Source organism: Opisthocomus hoazin, chromosome 9, assembly GCF_030867145.1.
Source record: "Opisthocomus hoazin isolate bOpiHoa1 chromosome 9, bOpiHoa1.hap1, whole genome shotgun sequence".
Lineage (NCBI taxonomy): Eukaryota > Metazoa > Chordata > Aves > Opisthocomiformes > Opisthocomidae > Opisthocomus > Opisthocomus hoazin.
The window spans coordinates 22,441,256-22,459,415 of record NC_134422.1 but is presented as its reverse complement, the minus strand read 5'-3'; the positions used below and the strand labels follow the sequence as shown (position 1 = coordinate 22,459,415).

General features: G+C 39.7%; 1 protein-coding gene across 3 annotated transcripts in view; it reads left to right on the top strand.

Annotated features, from left to right (window-relative positions):
• The window catches only part of STK39 (serine/threonine kinase 39), a 108,968-nt gene that overhangs the window by 44,353 nt on the left and 46,455 nt on the right, over positions 1 to 18,160 (top strand). For all 3 annotated transcript variants that reach the window (XM_075430191.1, XM_075430189.1, XM_075430190.1), the window contains 2 exons: positions 17,822 to 17,944; positions 18,072 to 18,104. In XM_075430191.1, the coding sequence (XP_075286306.1) occupies positions 17,822 to 17,944; positions 18,072 to 18,104 (156 nt within the window). The remainder of the gene's footprint in view (positions 1 to 17,821; positions 17,945 to 18,071; positions 18,105 to 18,160) is intronic.

Sequence of the window (18,160 nt, the reverse complement as noted above, 5' to 3'; positions counted from 1 at the left end):
GGTACACATGATCTTGTATGCATGAGGAAGATACTTGATGCTATAAATGTGTCCTGTTCTAAAACCCAATTTGGTAATTAAACAACACTTACATTGCGTGTTCAAAATACTTTTTAACATCAGAGCTGTAAACTACATCTTTGTGTACATATTCCCCATGTCCCAGTGTTTCTTTATTTGTTTTTAATTCTGCTGTTTTTGAAATGACACCGTTCTTCCTGGCCCTATCCTAGTAATTAAGGATAATGCTGAAACACTTCTGGAATGGACTTACCCAGAAGGAACACGTCTTGGCTCTTCGCCTGCAGAACCTGCTTAAGTATATACCGGTACTGATCCACAGAAAGAAGTGTTACACCATGCAACTTCTTCCTGGCAATTCTGGGTTTCAGTAGTGTGACTGCTGGCTTGTGAGAGTGTTGTTGGTGTCATGAAGAACTGGGAAAAAGGCTGTGGTGAATGGTTTGAGCTCAGTGTGGTCTGGTAAGCGAAGACACGGTCTGATGCTGCGTGTTGGTCATTGATAGAAATGCGGGAGCCCTGATTGCAGCCTCTGCCTTGATAGCTAGTGTGATGGTAGAGCATCCTGCCCTGTCCTGCTGAGATCAGGGCTGTGTACACTCCTGTTAAATGACACCTTAGCAAGAGTTCAGATACACGATTTATTAATACATGTTGAAGTAGTTTTAATTTTGAACTGAACGCTAAGTCATTTCATTTGTGATGAGAATTGCTATATTGGAATAAAGGAAATTGGAAACAGCTTACAGTTCCACGGTCAGTTTTGAAATCTTGTCACACCAAGAAATTAATTAGAACTGTAAGTACTCTGTATGGCCAGTGACCCTAGGTCAATTTTGTGGTTTTATAATCCTGTTTCTTTAACTTTGAAAATCTCCTGCATGACTGCCGCTTTTACAAAGTGAACAGGGAACAACATGTATCTGCATTTCATTTTATTGCTGTCTGAAGTGTTGCTAGTAAAAAAAAAAAATCTGAGTAATAATTGGGCTTGAATTCTATTTTTTGGGAGGTGGTATTGCTCTGCACTGTTAGCAGAAGCTCTTTAGAGCTTAGAGTTATAAGTTCCTGGGAAAAACCTGTGACAGGATAAAGAGATGATTAGTGTGAGTGATACCAATTTTTATTAAAACTACAGTAGAAATACCCTTACTGATGGGTTGGAATTCTAGCTCTGCAGTGCAGCTAATTTAGGGAAATGATTATGTTACCCTATAGAAGAAATTAACCATCCCTTGCATTTAATGAGGAAAATATCATTAAATCCTAGATTTCTTCAGCAACTCGAACAACATGATTGCACCTCAGCAAGACATACGTATGAAACATTTGCTTGTTTCAGTGATGGATTTAATCTGATAGACACACCTCACCAATAATGGGTGTTAGTACAGCTGGACTCCAGACCTTTTGAAAAGAAGAGAGCATCATTAGTTTGAGCTCAGATTATTAATAAAAATGTATATTCATTGCTATGAATCTTTACACTTTAAGAAATGCTTATTTCATTAACGCTGATGTATAAAGAGGAAGCACAAGATGTTATACTGGCACGCTTTTTCTGGAAAACAGCAGCTGAACTGTGTGTTTTTGGCAAGACTGTGTGTGTGGGAGGCCCCTCTATTGCAGAGGATTCGTTATTCAGTTTACCCAGAACACTGCTACAAATGAAAAAATAGTGCAACTGTTTTTATATTGTTGGATATTACTAGAAAAAATCAAGGAGAAATTGGCGCTCAGACCATATTGGGCTTTTTGTTTATTTTCAAGAAGATGTTGGAAGTAAAAATTAATGGAAACACTTTTTCCATAAAATGTAAATTTGACAAATATTCATGTAATCAGTAAGTAGTGCCTGCGTTAGTGGGTAGTCGAAGTGGAAACTGTTTTAAGGGGCAGACACATGCAGTTGCCTCATCTTTGTTTTAACATTTCAGATAAAGGAAAAAGATTGCTGTCAACATTTCTGCCAAGTGTGCTTGATTTCTGTTGTGCCATAAGGTACAAGCAACTTCATACAGTGTATGGGTTTGTCGATCCTTTCACAGGGTGCTTTTACCATCTCTATAAAGTTCATGAGGCTGTATTCTGTGCCCTCTCAAATGGAGCTAATCTAGTACAGGATAGACGAGCTTTAAAGCAAGCTACAGAACAGCTGGCTCAGCTGAGTGTCTCTTGTACTTCAGATGGCCATAAGTACCTCTACAATAACTTGTATGACTTGGTTTTGCAGGGTTTAAAAGCTCACACATAATTTGTCTCAATCGTTAAAAAGTAATGCTCTCCTGTATTGGATAGTATTCTCCGGTTCATGGGCTGTCATGGTTCAACTTCAGAATTCGTTTGTGCAGTGAATGAGTCACCGTCTCTTGACTAACAACATCGATCTACTCATTAGCTGATGTGTTCGTGACCTGTTGACTTGTTCCAAAATGTCTAAAACATGGACTAACATGAGGCTGGTGTATATTGAGACAACTTTTCTGATTAGAGCAGTAGCTTTAAATATTTGACATTTATCTAAGCTGTTGCAACTTTTGGTTCTGGAGGAGGGTTTCATTACTGTGAACGGAGGTGTAGTGTATCCTTAAAGGTGCCGTTGAAGGAGTGCTGGTTAAAGACTCAAGACAGAATAGAGGAAGTCCAGGCAAGCATGATGCTGGTGGTAGATTCTTTGATCAGGAAGTAAGTCTTGTAATTAACCAGAAGATAGTCCTGTTTTCTTGCACTGGCTTTTAGTGGTTTAGTTTTCTCTCTCTTGCTGAGAACATGCAGGAACGTGCTGGTTTTACATGTTTGCCTTCTGAGAAGTGAAGCCTCAAAGACGTCACTCGCATGACATCCAAAACCAGATTGCCTCTCTTGGATTTGAAATGGTATTCTAAGTGGAAGGTGACTCAATGGAATTAGCTGTTACTACATCTGTTCCCAGTCTATAGGCCAAATCAGTATTTTGCCAATGGAGGCAGCCACAGCTGGCTTAGTGTCACAAGGTTTCCCACTGTGCTCTCTTGAGCAAGGTGGTAGAAGAAGCCTTTCTGCCTGTGTTCATTTGTAAGAGCAACGAGGAGTTCTGGGAGGATATGGAAGTGTGTGTTCCTTGTGATTTTGTACATTTTTGGGAAGTTTGTCAGGAAAGTCATGCAGGGAGGTGAATTACAAAGAGGATTCTGTAAATGCAAGGTGGCTCGGAAGCAGTGTTGCCATCTGTTACCATTTGCTGAAAGACTGATGGAATAGCTGTGTGAGAATTCTTGCTTTTGTATGAAGAAGTTAAATCTTTAGCCTTCCTAGTTCTAAAAACAATAAATTAAAGTGGGGGGGGGGGGGGAGAAGGAGCCCAGGCCCAGCACTCTGAAGAAATTGAACTGTGAACTACATTTTTCTGGTTAGGCCTTGTAAAGCTTTTTGAAGTGTTACACAAAAAAATTGCATGCCATTTGTTTTGCCAGTGCCCCCCTGTGCTGGTGTTCGATACGGGAGATAGTCCTGAAGCTGCCGGGGAGAACGGCGAGGGGAGTAAGGCTGCAGCAGGGCGGGATGTCTTCGAGGGTGTGCTACCCAGTGGTGTCATGGGGGACTTCATGTGGCTGAGAAATGCTCTTGACTCAGGAAGCTGAAATTATAGCTGGAGCTAAAAACTTCAAGGTTTTAATCAGAACAGACAGTTTAAGGCTAGCAGAGCAGAAAGATGGACTGGAATAGGAATAGTTTGTCTGCAGAGTCTGGTTTCTGTTCAGCACTGAAAAGCAGCTCCACGAGGAGATTTCTCACGCCCTGCATCTGCAGGTTAAAGTTACGTTGCGTCTGAAGTGAAAGGGGAAGAACGCCGACTGGGTGGTGGCAAAGCTGTGTGCGTCGCAGCCGTGCAGCGCGGGAGCCGGGGGCAGCAGACGGCAGCTGCACCTGACGCCCGGCGCAGCGAGCGGCTGGGAGAACCTTGCAGGGCTCGGCGCGTCGCCGGGTCCGGGGTTCTGAATGCCACGGGCTGCTTGCATGCATGCTGCTGCGTGATACCTGTCTAGACCGCGAATACAGGGGGGTTGTAAAACCGGATTTTATAAAGATTGCAGATTTACGTTCATTATTTTCATGTTCATTTGTGACTTTTTAGAGCACTGGACTCCAATTTTTGAGTGCCTTAATTTTTTTTTTTTTCAAATGTCTGGAATAAGCTTAGGTCTCTTTAAAACCTGTGTGGAATGCAGAATGCGTATTACAGTAATTTATCTGATGTGCCTAAGTAAATGGAAATTTTGTAGAAAAGAGAAAAGGGGAGAAATCAGAATTTCACCTTGAAAAGGTATTTTCAAGCCTTTGAGCTTGAAAGTAAGTGAAAAACATAGTAAGTTCTTCTTTGAATTCTACAGTAGTAGACTATTTTCCTAAATATTCTTTAACGTGATTGTATTGCTGGCAGTAAAACCCACCTTATAATGGGTTTTCTACTGCTGAGTAGTGAAAGCTTTACATGAGGCTGTATTTGTCTCCTTTCTTTTCCCCTCTGGTCATTTTAAGCAAGTAAGTGGCTTGGATGATAGAAAAGCATGGTGGAACTGGAAAACGGTGATTATGAAAGGAGGATCTAGTGATCCCTCTAACAGAAAGCCTTTCAGTAGTGATTCACTGTCGGGATGCCCGTTCATCTGAGCAGCCAGGAAGTATAACCAGAAGCTCTAAAGATATGGGTCTTTATCTTTCTTCTTCATCTTTCAGAGTATCAAATTACTTTGCCAATTTACTGTATTTTTGATTGGCTTCCTTTGATTCCTGCAGGTACCTTCTTGGCCTTAGCACCTTAATTTGATTGGGAAAGAGGAAGGGGCCAGGCAGAGAAAAGAAAGAGGATAAAAAAGAGCCTCTCTTTGCGTGTATGGATTAGCCATCAGGTCATGCCTGATAGCCCACTTGGGATTCCTTATTTTTGAGGTGAAGTGTTACTTTTGAGAAACAATGCTACTTCTCTGTGCAATTAATTGAAAACATTCTGCTCAGCACAGGTACACATTCATGCCTGGAAGGACTATTGTTAAAATGTGAATTAAAGAATTACTTGCAGTTAATAATGTTTGGTGATTAAATTTATGTAGTGGAACTAATAAATGGAGAAATAATATCTGAAGCGAAAAATCATACTGAATTACTGAACTTGCACATTTGCCATCTTACTGGGATTTCTGCAAAACACTGCAATTTCTTAAAATCAGGTTCAAATTTGGGAGCAGAGATAAGAAGTGTGTTGCAGTATTTATGTAAAACATCATGGTTTTGGAAAGCAGAATTAGGAGTGCAGGGAATTACCTGCAGTTGTTTACAAGATGTTTATATGACAAAATCGTGTCTCTAGTTTGAGCCGCTACATTTTGCAGTCTCTAAGCAGCATTATCCCAGTGAGAGAAGGCTCGTCGAAAGAGTGAAGGAGGAGGACTTTGGACAGGGAATCCCTCAGAGTGGGTGGGGAGTTGGTACACTGACCATCTGTACCAGTTTTTCAGCATTTCCTCTAGAGATGTAGGAATGTGCTCCCTCCCTCCCTCCCTCTCCCTTTGACTTTTAATGGCTTTGTTTTTTCCTCTCACTGATTGCTCCACTGTATTCCATTTCTAGACTGCGAGTGTAGGTAAGATTTCATGGTATTCTTCTCAATTGATGGTCCTGCCCTCAGGTGTCACACTCATTGTCATGTGAGCATGATACTGTTTGTGTTTGGCTATAAAAACAGGCCATCATAAATATTTAAAGCCAATGGTCCGTGTGGGTTTTTTTAAAACAGATTTCTAGTCTTTGTTGACTTGTGCTGTGTTATCCCATAAAAAAAGGCTGCTCTTAAAGAACTAGTAGAGAGAGCTGAAGAAGTCCCATTCAATGCAGAATTATCAGTCTCCTTTATGCAGTACTCTTTCATGAAAGAAAATGTAATGATCTTATGTTTCTTGCCTTTGAGTTGCCAGTAGGATTGACTCCAATAGTGAGCAGAAGTGATAATTTACACAAAAATGGTCAAGATTCCTGTATTTCCAATTTTTAAATGACTTCGGTGCCATTTCAGTTTTTGCAATACTTTGTGCTGCATTAAGGAAGAAACAAATATTTACAGGTTTGCATCAGTGATTCAGATTTTCCATACTGACTTATTTCATTGAAGGTTAATTGTAAATGTTCCACGTTTCAGAGCAAACAATAAATAGCTGCTTTGGAAGGGTGTGCTGGATAGCTGTGAATATATATTTTAATTCCAACAGAGGTGGAGTTTAAATTTTTGAAGAAAAGGATTGTGAGATCAAAATGTGATTTATGAAAGCTTGACCCTGAAGTAAATGAAATATTTTTGGCCATTATTCTAATGTGAAATTTTAAATGTGATAAGTTTCTCTCAGTGTTGCTGTGTTTTGCAGACACCATTTGCATTTGACTTGGAATTGAAGACTTCAGTCAGAATTGACTTGGAATTGAAAGATTTGATGCTCCTGTATCTTTCTAGTGAGATAACAGATACATATGCAAGGATTATTCTCTGCTCCTGATTCTACTGACTCGGGACGTACCACCTGAAGTGCTAATGACACCTCATCTCCTCCCACAGTAAGGTCACCTTGGAATACTGAAATTCAGACCCTTCAGACTGAGACTTTAGGGCATGGGAGATGTGTACACCAAATAATGTGTTTGCTTCCTAGGAGCTTCCCTATGTGCTCTGGTCAAAAAGTTCTGTGGTTTCACGTAGGGAATATACATACCAGAAATGTCTAAAGACTGTTTTCAGGAACCAGAAAGCCTTGAATCATCTGTGTCCTTTCAGTCAGCAATTTGGACAAAAGCTAAGCATGGTTGTACAATGTAGAGAAGCAATAGAAATTAATTTGATGTGGAGTATGAATTATAACTTTTGCAAATTTTCAGGATTCAGAACCAGCCGTACCTGTCCTTTTCAGCATACAAGAATTTTTTCGCCCAGGAAAGTTTCTGTGGTTGTGGGCAGTGAAGTAGAGGACTTGGGTCTCTTCATAATACAAAAGGTGTAATGCAACAAACTTCCACAGTTCTTGCAAAGGGAAGGGGCTTTGTGTCATCCTGAGTGATGGCTTGCGTATCTCCATTTGTGTTCTGAGAGTTTAAGATTAGTGTCTGGTCTTGAAAGGCCAGTTAGTTATCCCAGAACTAGTTTCTGTGCCAGATTAAATTCTTGCTGTCAAAGCAGTGTCTTAAGCCTGCCTGAGCTTTAAAGAAACAAAACCAGAAAAAAACCAAAACCCACAAAAAACCCCCCAAAACACCAAAACAACCAAAACCCCCAAGCAAACAAACAAAAAACTCAAAAGCCAATCCCCAACCCTGTTCCCGCATATGAATATTAAATACTTAGAGTTCTCTCTAACTGCTTTTCTGAGTAACAGAAAACAGAGAAAGACAAAAGTGGAGGCTTTTTTCGCATTATATTTGCAGTATGCAGAGTAGCTTAAGAGGGGGGACGGTAACACCAAATTACTGTGATATCTTAACACCTTTTGAGCGCCGCAAAGCAGAAATGCCAGCATATTATTTTAGAAAGGTAGCGGTACATCCCATTAATAGTGATAGTCTGCATAAGTCGTGATGAGGAAAAACAAGCTTCCCAAGTGCGTAAGGCACGTACAGGTTTGCAGAATTTTTGTGGCTTGCATCAGAATAAAAACGAGACTTAATGTTTTAATAAAGATAGGGGAATTTAAGAATAGCCAGCAGCGAAGGGATTAGGATGTTCGCGTGACCTGTGAGACTAAGTTGGATAGGGACAAGCCTTCTCTTGAGGAGGTGCCTCAACTGTTGAAGAAAGGGTGATGTGTCATGTAGGAATTCACGCTCTGCCTTGGACCGCAGTTTTGGTTTTTGTTTTTTACAAAAATGTGATTGCAGTGTAGGTGTTCTTATGCAGAAAGACTGGTGTTCGTTTGTATGAAAAGATACTGTAGAAAGTAACCTCTCCATGGCCTGCCTTTTACTTCAAGTGCTAAGCTGTGATTAAATGTGTAGCTGTTTTAAGCAAAAGGCTTGTGCCATGAATTGGATAAATGTGGTGATACACTGATTTCCTTTGTTGCATTGCAATGCAAATAAATGCATAGGTGTGGGGATTGAAATTTGCTTTTATATCTTAGGAAACATTCAGGAAAGGTTTGTAAGAGGGATAAAGGTAAAAATGATGAAATATGATTGCTCTAGAGGTTTGAGATATGTGTGGAAGGAACTGGTCTGGGTTTTTTTTGAGAGAAAAATACAGAGAGCAAAATGTTGTGCTGAAAGTATGTTCAGTAATGTCCTATTTGTCATCGTTGTTCTTCCTGTAAAAGAACTGGCATGGTAACTGACATTATGAATTCTTATTATGAAGTTGTGTGAGAAGTGAAGCTCTTGGGACTGATTTAAAAAAAAAAAAAGGAAAAGAAAAAGGGGAGGGGGCTTGGGGATGCGAAAAACCTCGCTTTATCAATTACCAAGTAATACCGACATTTTAAAGAGTAATTCAGCATATCTGTTCTATAAGAACCTCTGGGATCCGTGTAACAGGGGAGTCCTGTCTCCTATAAGAACCATTACCACAGTCTTAGGGAAAAGTGAAGATACACAGCATCAGTTGACTGGTCTTTCTCTTTTCTGCCCGAAAGTCAAATCTGGGCTCTTACTAGGACAGACTGCAGAAAATGAAAAAGATCAGGTGTTTAAATAACCACCTTGTCATTCCTGCTCTCTGGGGCACGTGGGATAGTGTATATCTTGAATACTGTACTAGCAGGTGTAGCTGAAGGGCATCAGTGGTGAAATAAAAGACAATTTTATCTCCAGAAAAAGCTAAGCTTTTTGATTTGTTGGACTGCAGTATTTCTAGAAGGATGTGTGTTTAAAAAAAACAAAAAAACACACACACAAAAAAAGGATTGTCTTCTGTACATATGCAAGTGCAAAAAATGGAGAACAGCACTGACTGTCCTCTAGTTAGAAATTAATGGGGAGCAGGGTCAGGGTGCCACAAAGACTTCTGCAGATGTGTTTTAAGTGGGTGGAGTCTACGCACTTGCCTCTCTCCAGGAGTTCAGGAACAAATTATATTTGGTCTCTTAAGTTATCTATATATGGAGAGTGGCAAGGCACCTTCCATGTTACTGAAATGTTTGATGCTTGTTAATGCCATCAATTTTGCTTATGCAACTGCATCTTATTTACCATACTTCCAGGTCACCGTACTCTTTTGTGGAGCAGAGTTAAAAATGTTGCTTTAAGTCTACCCCCCACTCCATCCAAAATGTTCAGTTGCTGGAGACTTTAATATGAATCACTTACATAATTGAGATGGTGGGGAAAATCAAGATTACTAGTTCGGTCATCTTCCTGTAGAGTGAGTAAAAAGACAACAGATGCATAATACTTACTCCTACTGAAAGAATGGATTTTTAATGTGATCTAGATCCTGTGTTACACCATGTATGAACTGCCATAATGTTTTATGTGTGTATGCATTGGTATCTCACAGTGTGTCCTTTTTATGTTTTTTTTTTAAATTAGACACTGAAATAAAATACTAAATCTGTAAGCGGGCCCAGTTCTTTGCTTTTTTTGAGTAGTTGTGAATAAGGAAGTAGAGAGATCTTAATATTCAGAAAGTGTTCATTCCTTTCCTTGTTACCCTACAAAAACAAACTTGTAAAGAGATTGCAGAAGCAAAAGAATCAGTGATGAATAATAGATTCTTCTTTCCCCAGTCTCTAACATCTACATATAGCAAGCACGTCAGTGCCTAGAAGACAACAATTTATGTTTTGCTTCCTTATGCAGTAGCCTGCTTTTCATCAAGCTTTGGGAAATGTGGGCAGCTTCTGCATTCTGATGCTGGAGTTCTCTCTCTGTCAGGCTGTTTTGGGCTAACCTTCGATGGACAGGATTTACAGTTGCCCTGTTCATCTGGTTAAGCAGACATTCTCCTGGAAAGCTGACGCAGGCTATTGTTGACTGGGAATGTTAAATTATTTGTATCTTACCTTAGAAGGGTGAGGACAAATAGTTCTGTCAACAGCTAAATTTATTCTTAAATCTTTGTGACTCTGATGTATACTGGAATAAGCTTTAACCAGCAGCAACGTATACAACAACAACAACAATAATAATAATTCGATGCTTAATGTTTTTGGGGTAGTCATGATTTTTTTCAGTCGCTAAATTGTCCGAGCATTCTCTGTTGCAGCTGATGTTCATAATGTCTTTTTTCCACAGCTGTGGCAATGTTGTCGGTGGCTTTTTAAGTTTTTCCTCTTACAAACTGGTTTTGGTTGTAGATTACGATGTTCTGAGCTGCTTTTGTGTTGGATGCCATTTAAATGCCAGTCATTCAAATTCATTTTTTATTCTCTCTATGCTCTTCTGATTTATGTGAAATATGTTTTCTAATATGTGCTAATTTGTCTTTGTAAGGCTGAAGGCTTTCATTGTTTTCTTTATTAGCTAAAGTTATAATTCAGTTTAGGTCTTGTTTTGGAAGAAGCGTTTAGGTTTTTAGAACAATAAAACCCAAATTAGAATTGAGCATGTTTTAACTTGTTTCCCTTTCCCCCTGAAATGTTTACGGAGAGAGATATAATCCTAGCATAAAGAACTATCAATGCTGTGTATTTTGACTAAAGCTGATGGAGAAATTGCATCTGTATAGCTACCGCATGCAAGTATAAGAACTTTCTCATTATTTTTGCAGAGATACAAGAAGTTTCTTTCAGTTCAATGCTCTGTCTTGGATTTGCTTTGTGTCCTTGGATAAATCACTGCATTTGTCTGCTTCTTTATTTCATTCTGTGTAATGGGAGACCTTTAGCAGGGTATCAGGAGAAATATATAGAATATTCTCAAATGCTGTAAACATTAGGGTGAAATGCAAGTGTGCTGCCTTTGACATCAGTCTTCCAGTAGTATCTCAAATGATAACCAGTAATGAAATTCCAGATATTTACAATATCCTAAATACAACCCCTTTTGTATATTCTTGCTAGGAACGGTGTTAAGACTGTTGTTCTTACTCATCTTCGTTTGCCTTTTCTTCCCTGCTCATCTGGCATTTCAGAAATTAATTTTGGTCCTAGACTAGTACTACTCAAGAAAACCTTTCTTATGCTAGCTTGTAAGAAAACTAATGAAAGGTTATTTACAATTTGGTTGGAACAAATCAATCTGAAGCAAACTGGATCTGGATGAGAATATGGAATTCAAACTACGTGTAGCACTAATTGGTAATGCCATTTGAGCATGAGCATCCTTCTTCATGCTGCTGAACTTTTCTACCAATTTCAAAACTGACAGAAGAGAGACTGGGAAGTTGGACTGAAGTCCGCTGACAATTGCAGGCTTGCATATGGAGGTCTGCAGACACGTCCTCTCTCCAGCAGGTTGTATCGTGAATTTGCAATCACTGTGTCATTATGATAGAAACCATGGATGTAGTTGCCAAATAATGTTTACAGTCATAAAAATCCCCCCTTATAGAGAAAAGGGGGACATAGAAAGAAGACACTTCAATTGTCTATACGTAAACAGCAGGAGTTCGAGATAATATGAATCAGGAAGAACACAGTGCATTCTGTGAAGGACAGCTAATGTGAGGGAAATGCTATACATGGTTGTAAAATCAAATCGGAAGAAAAGAGAGGTTTATCTGTTCTCTCAAGGGTAAAGTGTCATTGAATCTCATCAAAAGTTGATAAACAGGGCACAAAATCTGGGCTTTCTTTGTTTCTTGATCATTGTATGGTGTTGCTTGAGAGCTATGCAGTACTTATTCCTAAGTTATGGCTTCAAGTCTCCAAGATAAGCATAGTTTGAACTTCCTTTCTTCGTGTCTTCAGGTAATTCTTTTGCTTCCCAGCGTAACACTGGAAGTTGGGATGAATGGTCTGTCTTGTAGACACATGACATTTTTCATTCACATTAGTTTCCTTTAGTACTTTATTTTGAGGGTAGAAAAACTCATCTTGTCCATATTTGTGAAGTGTATCTTCAACGTATATTTCAAAAAACACTTTTGTTGAGCAGAGCTGGGAGTCAAACTCTGTCAGAAATACAAGATTCCTCTGAGGAATTGATAATGTTGCATTGTCTCTCTGAATTTGGGTAGGAATATCTTTGTTGTTTGAAAATATCTTGATGATCTTATTGCTGTCTGTGTGATCTCTTTGGATCTGCTGCTGTTTCTGTCAGTTCTTCCATGGGTTCCTGCAGTGACCCAGTGAGGCTGAGATTATTTGCGAAGTGTACTTTGTACACTGATGAACACAGCTTTCTATAACCTTCCACCAGTAGCCATCTAGCTTATTTTTTAGGTAGCGGTTGAGTGTTATGTAGGCCATCAAGTCCCCATGAACTCTTCTCGTCATTTCTATGTAGTAATTTTTTGCCTATTGCAGCGTTTTCATTAAATTTTACAAGCTGCAGCATTTCAAAGAGTAGCTTAAGCTATTCACCACCAAAGGAAAGAATTTGTAAGCTTTGCCATAGGGGACTACAGTTTGATGGGAGAAAATGGGATAATTGTTTCCCTACCTCTCCCCCGACGGGCATACTGTCATGTTTTTGCTACAAATGCTTGACACCTGAGGCACAGACTCCTGTTGTTGTATTGTGCAATGCAAGTGCTTAACAATACACTGCACAATGACTACAATTCAGTACATGTATGTATATAACTGTTCTTCAGCAAAATACTTCTCTGTATTGCACACCTGTTCTTGTAAATTGAATGGAAACAATCAAAACAGTAAAGTATGCAAGAGTCTAGAGAAACACACTCATCGTTTCCACCCTGATGAAGATGCGTGTCTAACAGAGCAATTCTGGCACCAGGGCCCTTCAGTGGTTGGTTACCTTTGTTCCTTTTTTCCCTTTTTTCTTTTCCTCCCCTCACAGGCCTGTTATAATGGTCCTTAGTGTACTTGCTGGAAAAGGTTTTTCCTATGTTGAGGGTTGTTCCAGCCTGTAAGGACAGAAAGGAAGATACAGAGCTTTACCACGCTCTGTGGTGAACACTTCAAGAGTAATCTAAAAGGTCAGAAAGACTTGATTGTGATGAAGTGAACGTCTTCGGCAGATTTTACTATAGTGACTTGGCATACCTTTGTAAAAACGTGCTCACTTTAATTCTGTGGTGTTTTGCGAGACAGGAAAAAGAGGATTAGAACAGAAGATGCCTTGCATCCTAGCAAACTAGGACTTGGGATAGTACAAAAGACAAGTGTTTGGTGTCCAAAGACAAATGTTTAAGAATATGTTTCTTTAAGGGACAGGATTGCTTTAGTTTTATCCTGTGGTTATCAAAAGTTCTAAAGACTTTTAACTTTATTTGAAGTGTGTTTGTCTTGATGAAGGAAACATGATATGAAAAGAGAATTACTGGAAATTGGGGGAATACATGAAGTACTGAAGGATTGCCTTCACGCTTTTTCTTTTCTAAGCAAAGATACAACTGGTCAATACTGGAGCTTGTTGATTGGACTGATTATGACTGTTCTTAAACGCTTATACGTGATCATAGTCTAATAAACTGTATGAGCATTGCAATGTGTGCTGACCCCTACCACTGATTCATATCTAATGTGGTGCTACTGTTGTCTCCAAACTCTGCAGTTGTCATTGAAATGCTTAAATGCTTGTCCTAGATGCATCACTTCTGAATGTACAAATAATACATTGGTATGAGAAAATACTGAATTAGTTTTTCCTGAAGTAAAACTGTCCTTTTTAGTTAAATGTTTGATACCAATGAAGTGTGTATCCACACTATAAAATGTTTTTCTATGCTACTGTTTCTGTTTCAGAATGTAAAATAACAGCATCATACTATTTATGTTTTTTTTCTGTGAAGAGAAGAGGTATTTATATGAGAAAGTAGCATATAAAAAAAGGTACTGGGAGCAGGTAGTTTGACTTTGCCCTCTGTCCCCCTGCCCGTGGAAGATGTCTGCTGATGTGTAATGTTGATTGTATAAATGAATTAATGATGAAAAAGCTGCAAAGATACTTAGGAAAAGGTGCTTTTTATACTGAAAAGCCAACAGTATGTTTATAGTGTTTGCATGTAGGAGGGGAAGAAAAAATACTGAGCCAAATACTGAAAGCCTAGTAGTTGTGCTGAATAAAACAAGAAGGAATGACCGAAGATTGTGTGAGAGATTTAAAGAACTTAAACTAGCGTGCTCATGAAAGAGAACGGAGGCAAATGTGTGCTGTGTCTGGATATATTTGGTCCCTCTTCATATTTATGTCTGTATCACTTTTGGGGAGTTTACAATGCTTTCTTACCACGGATGACTGGGGCAACTACTGAAAATGATATTCCAGCTCCTCTTGTGCAGGCTCTAGTGTTTGTGCTTGCTCATGATCAGCTAAATTAAAAAGCTGATTTGGCTGCAAGCTAACTGTGTTCCATGTTAAGTTTTCAATTGGATGGTCTGCACAGCTGTAGGAGCACAAATGAAAGCTTGAGGAGACTTGGTGTGGCAGATTGTGCACTCCCGTCATGATGCTGCATTGTCAGTGTTTTCGAGTACATGATTTTGAGGATCCTGAGGGATTGCTGCTGCTAAAACAAGATGATCCAACTTTCCTTTCAGTGCCCCTTTTGTTTCTGCGTCTTGGGTGACAGTCTTTGCTGTTTGACCTCAAGAGGGGCTCATTTAACCCACAAATCTTGAAAAAAAACTCGTTCAGAAAAGAAAAAAAGAACTAGATTTTCTCCCAGGCTGGTGGGTTGAATCTGCTTGCTGTACAACCAGTGGGTTGAATCTGCTCGCTGTCCCAGCGCAGCCCTGATGGACGTCTCGGGATTGTCTCTTCCCACGGCAGCAAACTAGCTGATTGTCTTGGTTGTCGTATCTTAGCCCTTTAAAGTGCTTCTGTGGCTCTGCTGAATTCAAAGCCTAAAAAGCTTGAGCTGTAGAATGTACACTTTATTCCTTTATTTCTTCCCGTGTGCTTTTGCTTTTTCTTAATGTGAATGGAATATGGCAGAATGCTAGCTGTCTCCTGAAATATTTCACGTGTTACTACCAATAGGCGTTTCAACGAATGTGCTGTGGAAAAGACACTAGAAAACCTGAAGAGAAGCAGTGCTATACTAGTGTCAAGTCTGTTATGATAAATTTCTATTACAACAGAAATTTAAGCTAATGTATATAGATTTCATCCAATATGTGATATTACAGTTATACAGGTTTATGATGACTGAAGAGAGAATTCATTTATTTGCAGGCATGGTGCACCACTCTTGTTCTATCCCACGCCCAGGGTACGTCCTCCCTATATGACTGAGTCTTTGTAACTTCAACCAGAACTGAGCCTGAGCAATGCCACTGTTGGTCAAAAAAAGTGCAAGTTAATTTGCTAAGCAATACGAGTGTTAAGTACTCCGACCAATAAAAAGATGTCATAGATAACAACTTCACATTTTTGATGGTTGAATAGGTGGGATACTTGGCTCTAGCTGAAATCAGTATTTCTTTCTTGTCAATATGTGTGCTGGTGGGAATTAGTCTGATTGAAACAGAGTGCAATTCTAAACTTTTGTTTTTCTGCCTTCAGACACCTTTCAAGAAAATAATTTAACGTGGTATTTTATTTTGTGGTAACTTATTTTCTTTTCCTTGAGCTATTTGTTTATTGCTTATTAAAAGGCAATCTATTTAAAAACCTGAAAAGCGCTCCATCTTCATCAGTAAAGCTTTCTCCCATAACTCTCTGCCAGCATCATTAAGCTCCATTAAAATCATTCTAGTTAGAATGAAGTCTTCAGAACAACTGAAAATGGTTGCAGAAGAGATTTTGATTAGTGCACGATATAGTGTGCGAATGTGTCTGTAAACCATTCTGTTCTATTCTGTTTGAAAAGCATGTTTTTTATTGTGGTTGATGTCCTTTCACAGGTTCATGTGTAGCTGTTGGGGAAAATGCTTGTGCTGTTAAACAAAAGCCTACGTCAGGACTGTTCCTTGAAGGGTAATAAATTATATCCACAAGCACCAGGCAAATTGCCTGCTAGATTACCTTGTGTCTGTGCTAATCCCTGATGATGCAGACAGTAAGAGCCCACTGATTGTGCCTGGGCTGATTGCAGCTGAGCAAGAAATTGCTGTGCTACTGCTTCTGTTGACTTATGCTTGGTTCTCCCTCCCAAACACACACGGGCTTCTTGTACCAACTTGGAAGCAGCTAGAGCTAAAACTGGTGCATTAGTGCTCAGTATTCTTCAGTGCAAGACATCGAAACACCTCCGACGGGAATCTGTGAAGCTGTAGTTGAACCAGGCTGTTGTATGTTACTGTGGATACTGGCAAACAGCATATCCTATTTTGAGCTGAGGCCATCTAATTCATAATTATTTTTAAAAGTTGTTTTTATTACATATCTTCTCCAGCAGTTGTTCTTGGGCTGAAACTGCTTTTCTACCAAGTTAGTTCTCCCTTTTGTGTGCTGTGACCGCTTTCATGTGCTGTGAACACTGAATGCTTTGTTCCTTTCATTCTCTTACCAAAGTACAGGCTGTTTTCCTGAACAACTTTTTTCCTTTTTTATAGTTCAAAAGGATATGCTTTAAGCCTTACAAATTCGTAGTGCTGGGGAGCTTACCTGTATGAGCATTTGAAGTTGTGCAGTGGGAACCGTATATTGGTTCAGTAATGTGAAATATTTAGAGAAACTTGTTCCAATCTAAACACCAGTGGGGCTGCTGCTTATTATGCTGTGCTTCCAGCAGTCTTGTGGGTCTCTAAACGCATACCAAGGTGTGGGAAGAATTGTTGGATGTTCTTTTGTTTTGCGCAAATAGGCTGAACATGATCTGGGGAAAACAAACATATTGTCAGGCTCTGCAAAAGAGCAAGATGGCATCAGAAGAGTATTTGATTTTCAGATTTAGCTGCTGGATACTCCTATTAAGCCTCGTTAGACTGTTTGATCTACAGGAGTTTGCACAATTAGTTCGGTGTGGTGCATGCCTGCCTACCTGCTCAGTCTGTATACAGCTGTGTATTTGTTTATTTTTAATAAGGATAATTTCACTTTCAAAGTATCCTTAAGGCTTTTACACATTTTAGAGCTTTTTAGCAGAACAATTAAAGTTTTTAAGACTTGTGTCCCAAGAATAACCTTGTCTCTCTAACTTCTGCTTTCTTGAATAGCTTCCTTGCATTTCAAGGGTTAGTTCCTAGTAATCAGTTGTCATCTGCTTGAGCTCGTTCCTAAGAAGTTGTAAAATATACTCCATTTCTCTATATGATTTAGCTGTTCCCACTGGCTCAAGGCTGACCCCTGAGGTCAGCTATTGTGCAAGTACGCCAGTGACTCCTCCAGCAAACTAATGAAAGCATATAGAATAAAAATAACGAAGAATTGCTGATGAACCATAACACTGGTGAAGACTGAAGAAGACTGAAGACTGAAGGGGTGGGTGTCAGGAGGATGGGGCCAAGCTCTTTTCAGTGGTGCCCAGTGACAGGACAAGGGGCAATGGGCACAAACTGAGGCACAGGAAGTTCCGTCTGAACATGAGGAAGAACTTCTTCCCTCTGAGGGTGACGGAGCACTGGAACAGGCTGCCCAGGGAGGCTGTGGAGTCTCCTTCTCTGGAGATATTCAAGACCCGCCTGGACAAGGTCCTGTGCAGCCTGCTGTAGGTGACCCTGCTTCGGCAGGAGGGTTGGACTAGATGACCCACAGAGGTCCCTTCCAACCCCTACTATTCTGTGATTCTGTGATTCTGTGAAGTCTGTGTAATCGTGAACGCTTGATATTTTGGTAGGTCAGACGAGTACCAGGTTCCAGTGGTCACCTCCATAAAACAGAAGATGGGGACTGGGAATGGAGCGATGATGAAATGGATGAGAAGAGCGAAGAAGGCAAAGCTGCTGTTTCTCAGGAAAAGGTAAGTTTTGTTTGTGCAAGATATTTACAATCTGCAAGATACTCTGTCTTAATGTCAATTGTTAGTATTTCTGGATCTTCAGTGTGTAAAACTGAATAGCTCATATCTCACTGCATTTGTTTTCCAGTCACGAAGAGTGAAAGAGGTGGAGAACACAGAGGTAAAAATTTTTTTTTTTTCTTCCAAGTGTTTGAGTGAAGGGATTTCTTTTTCATT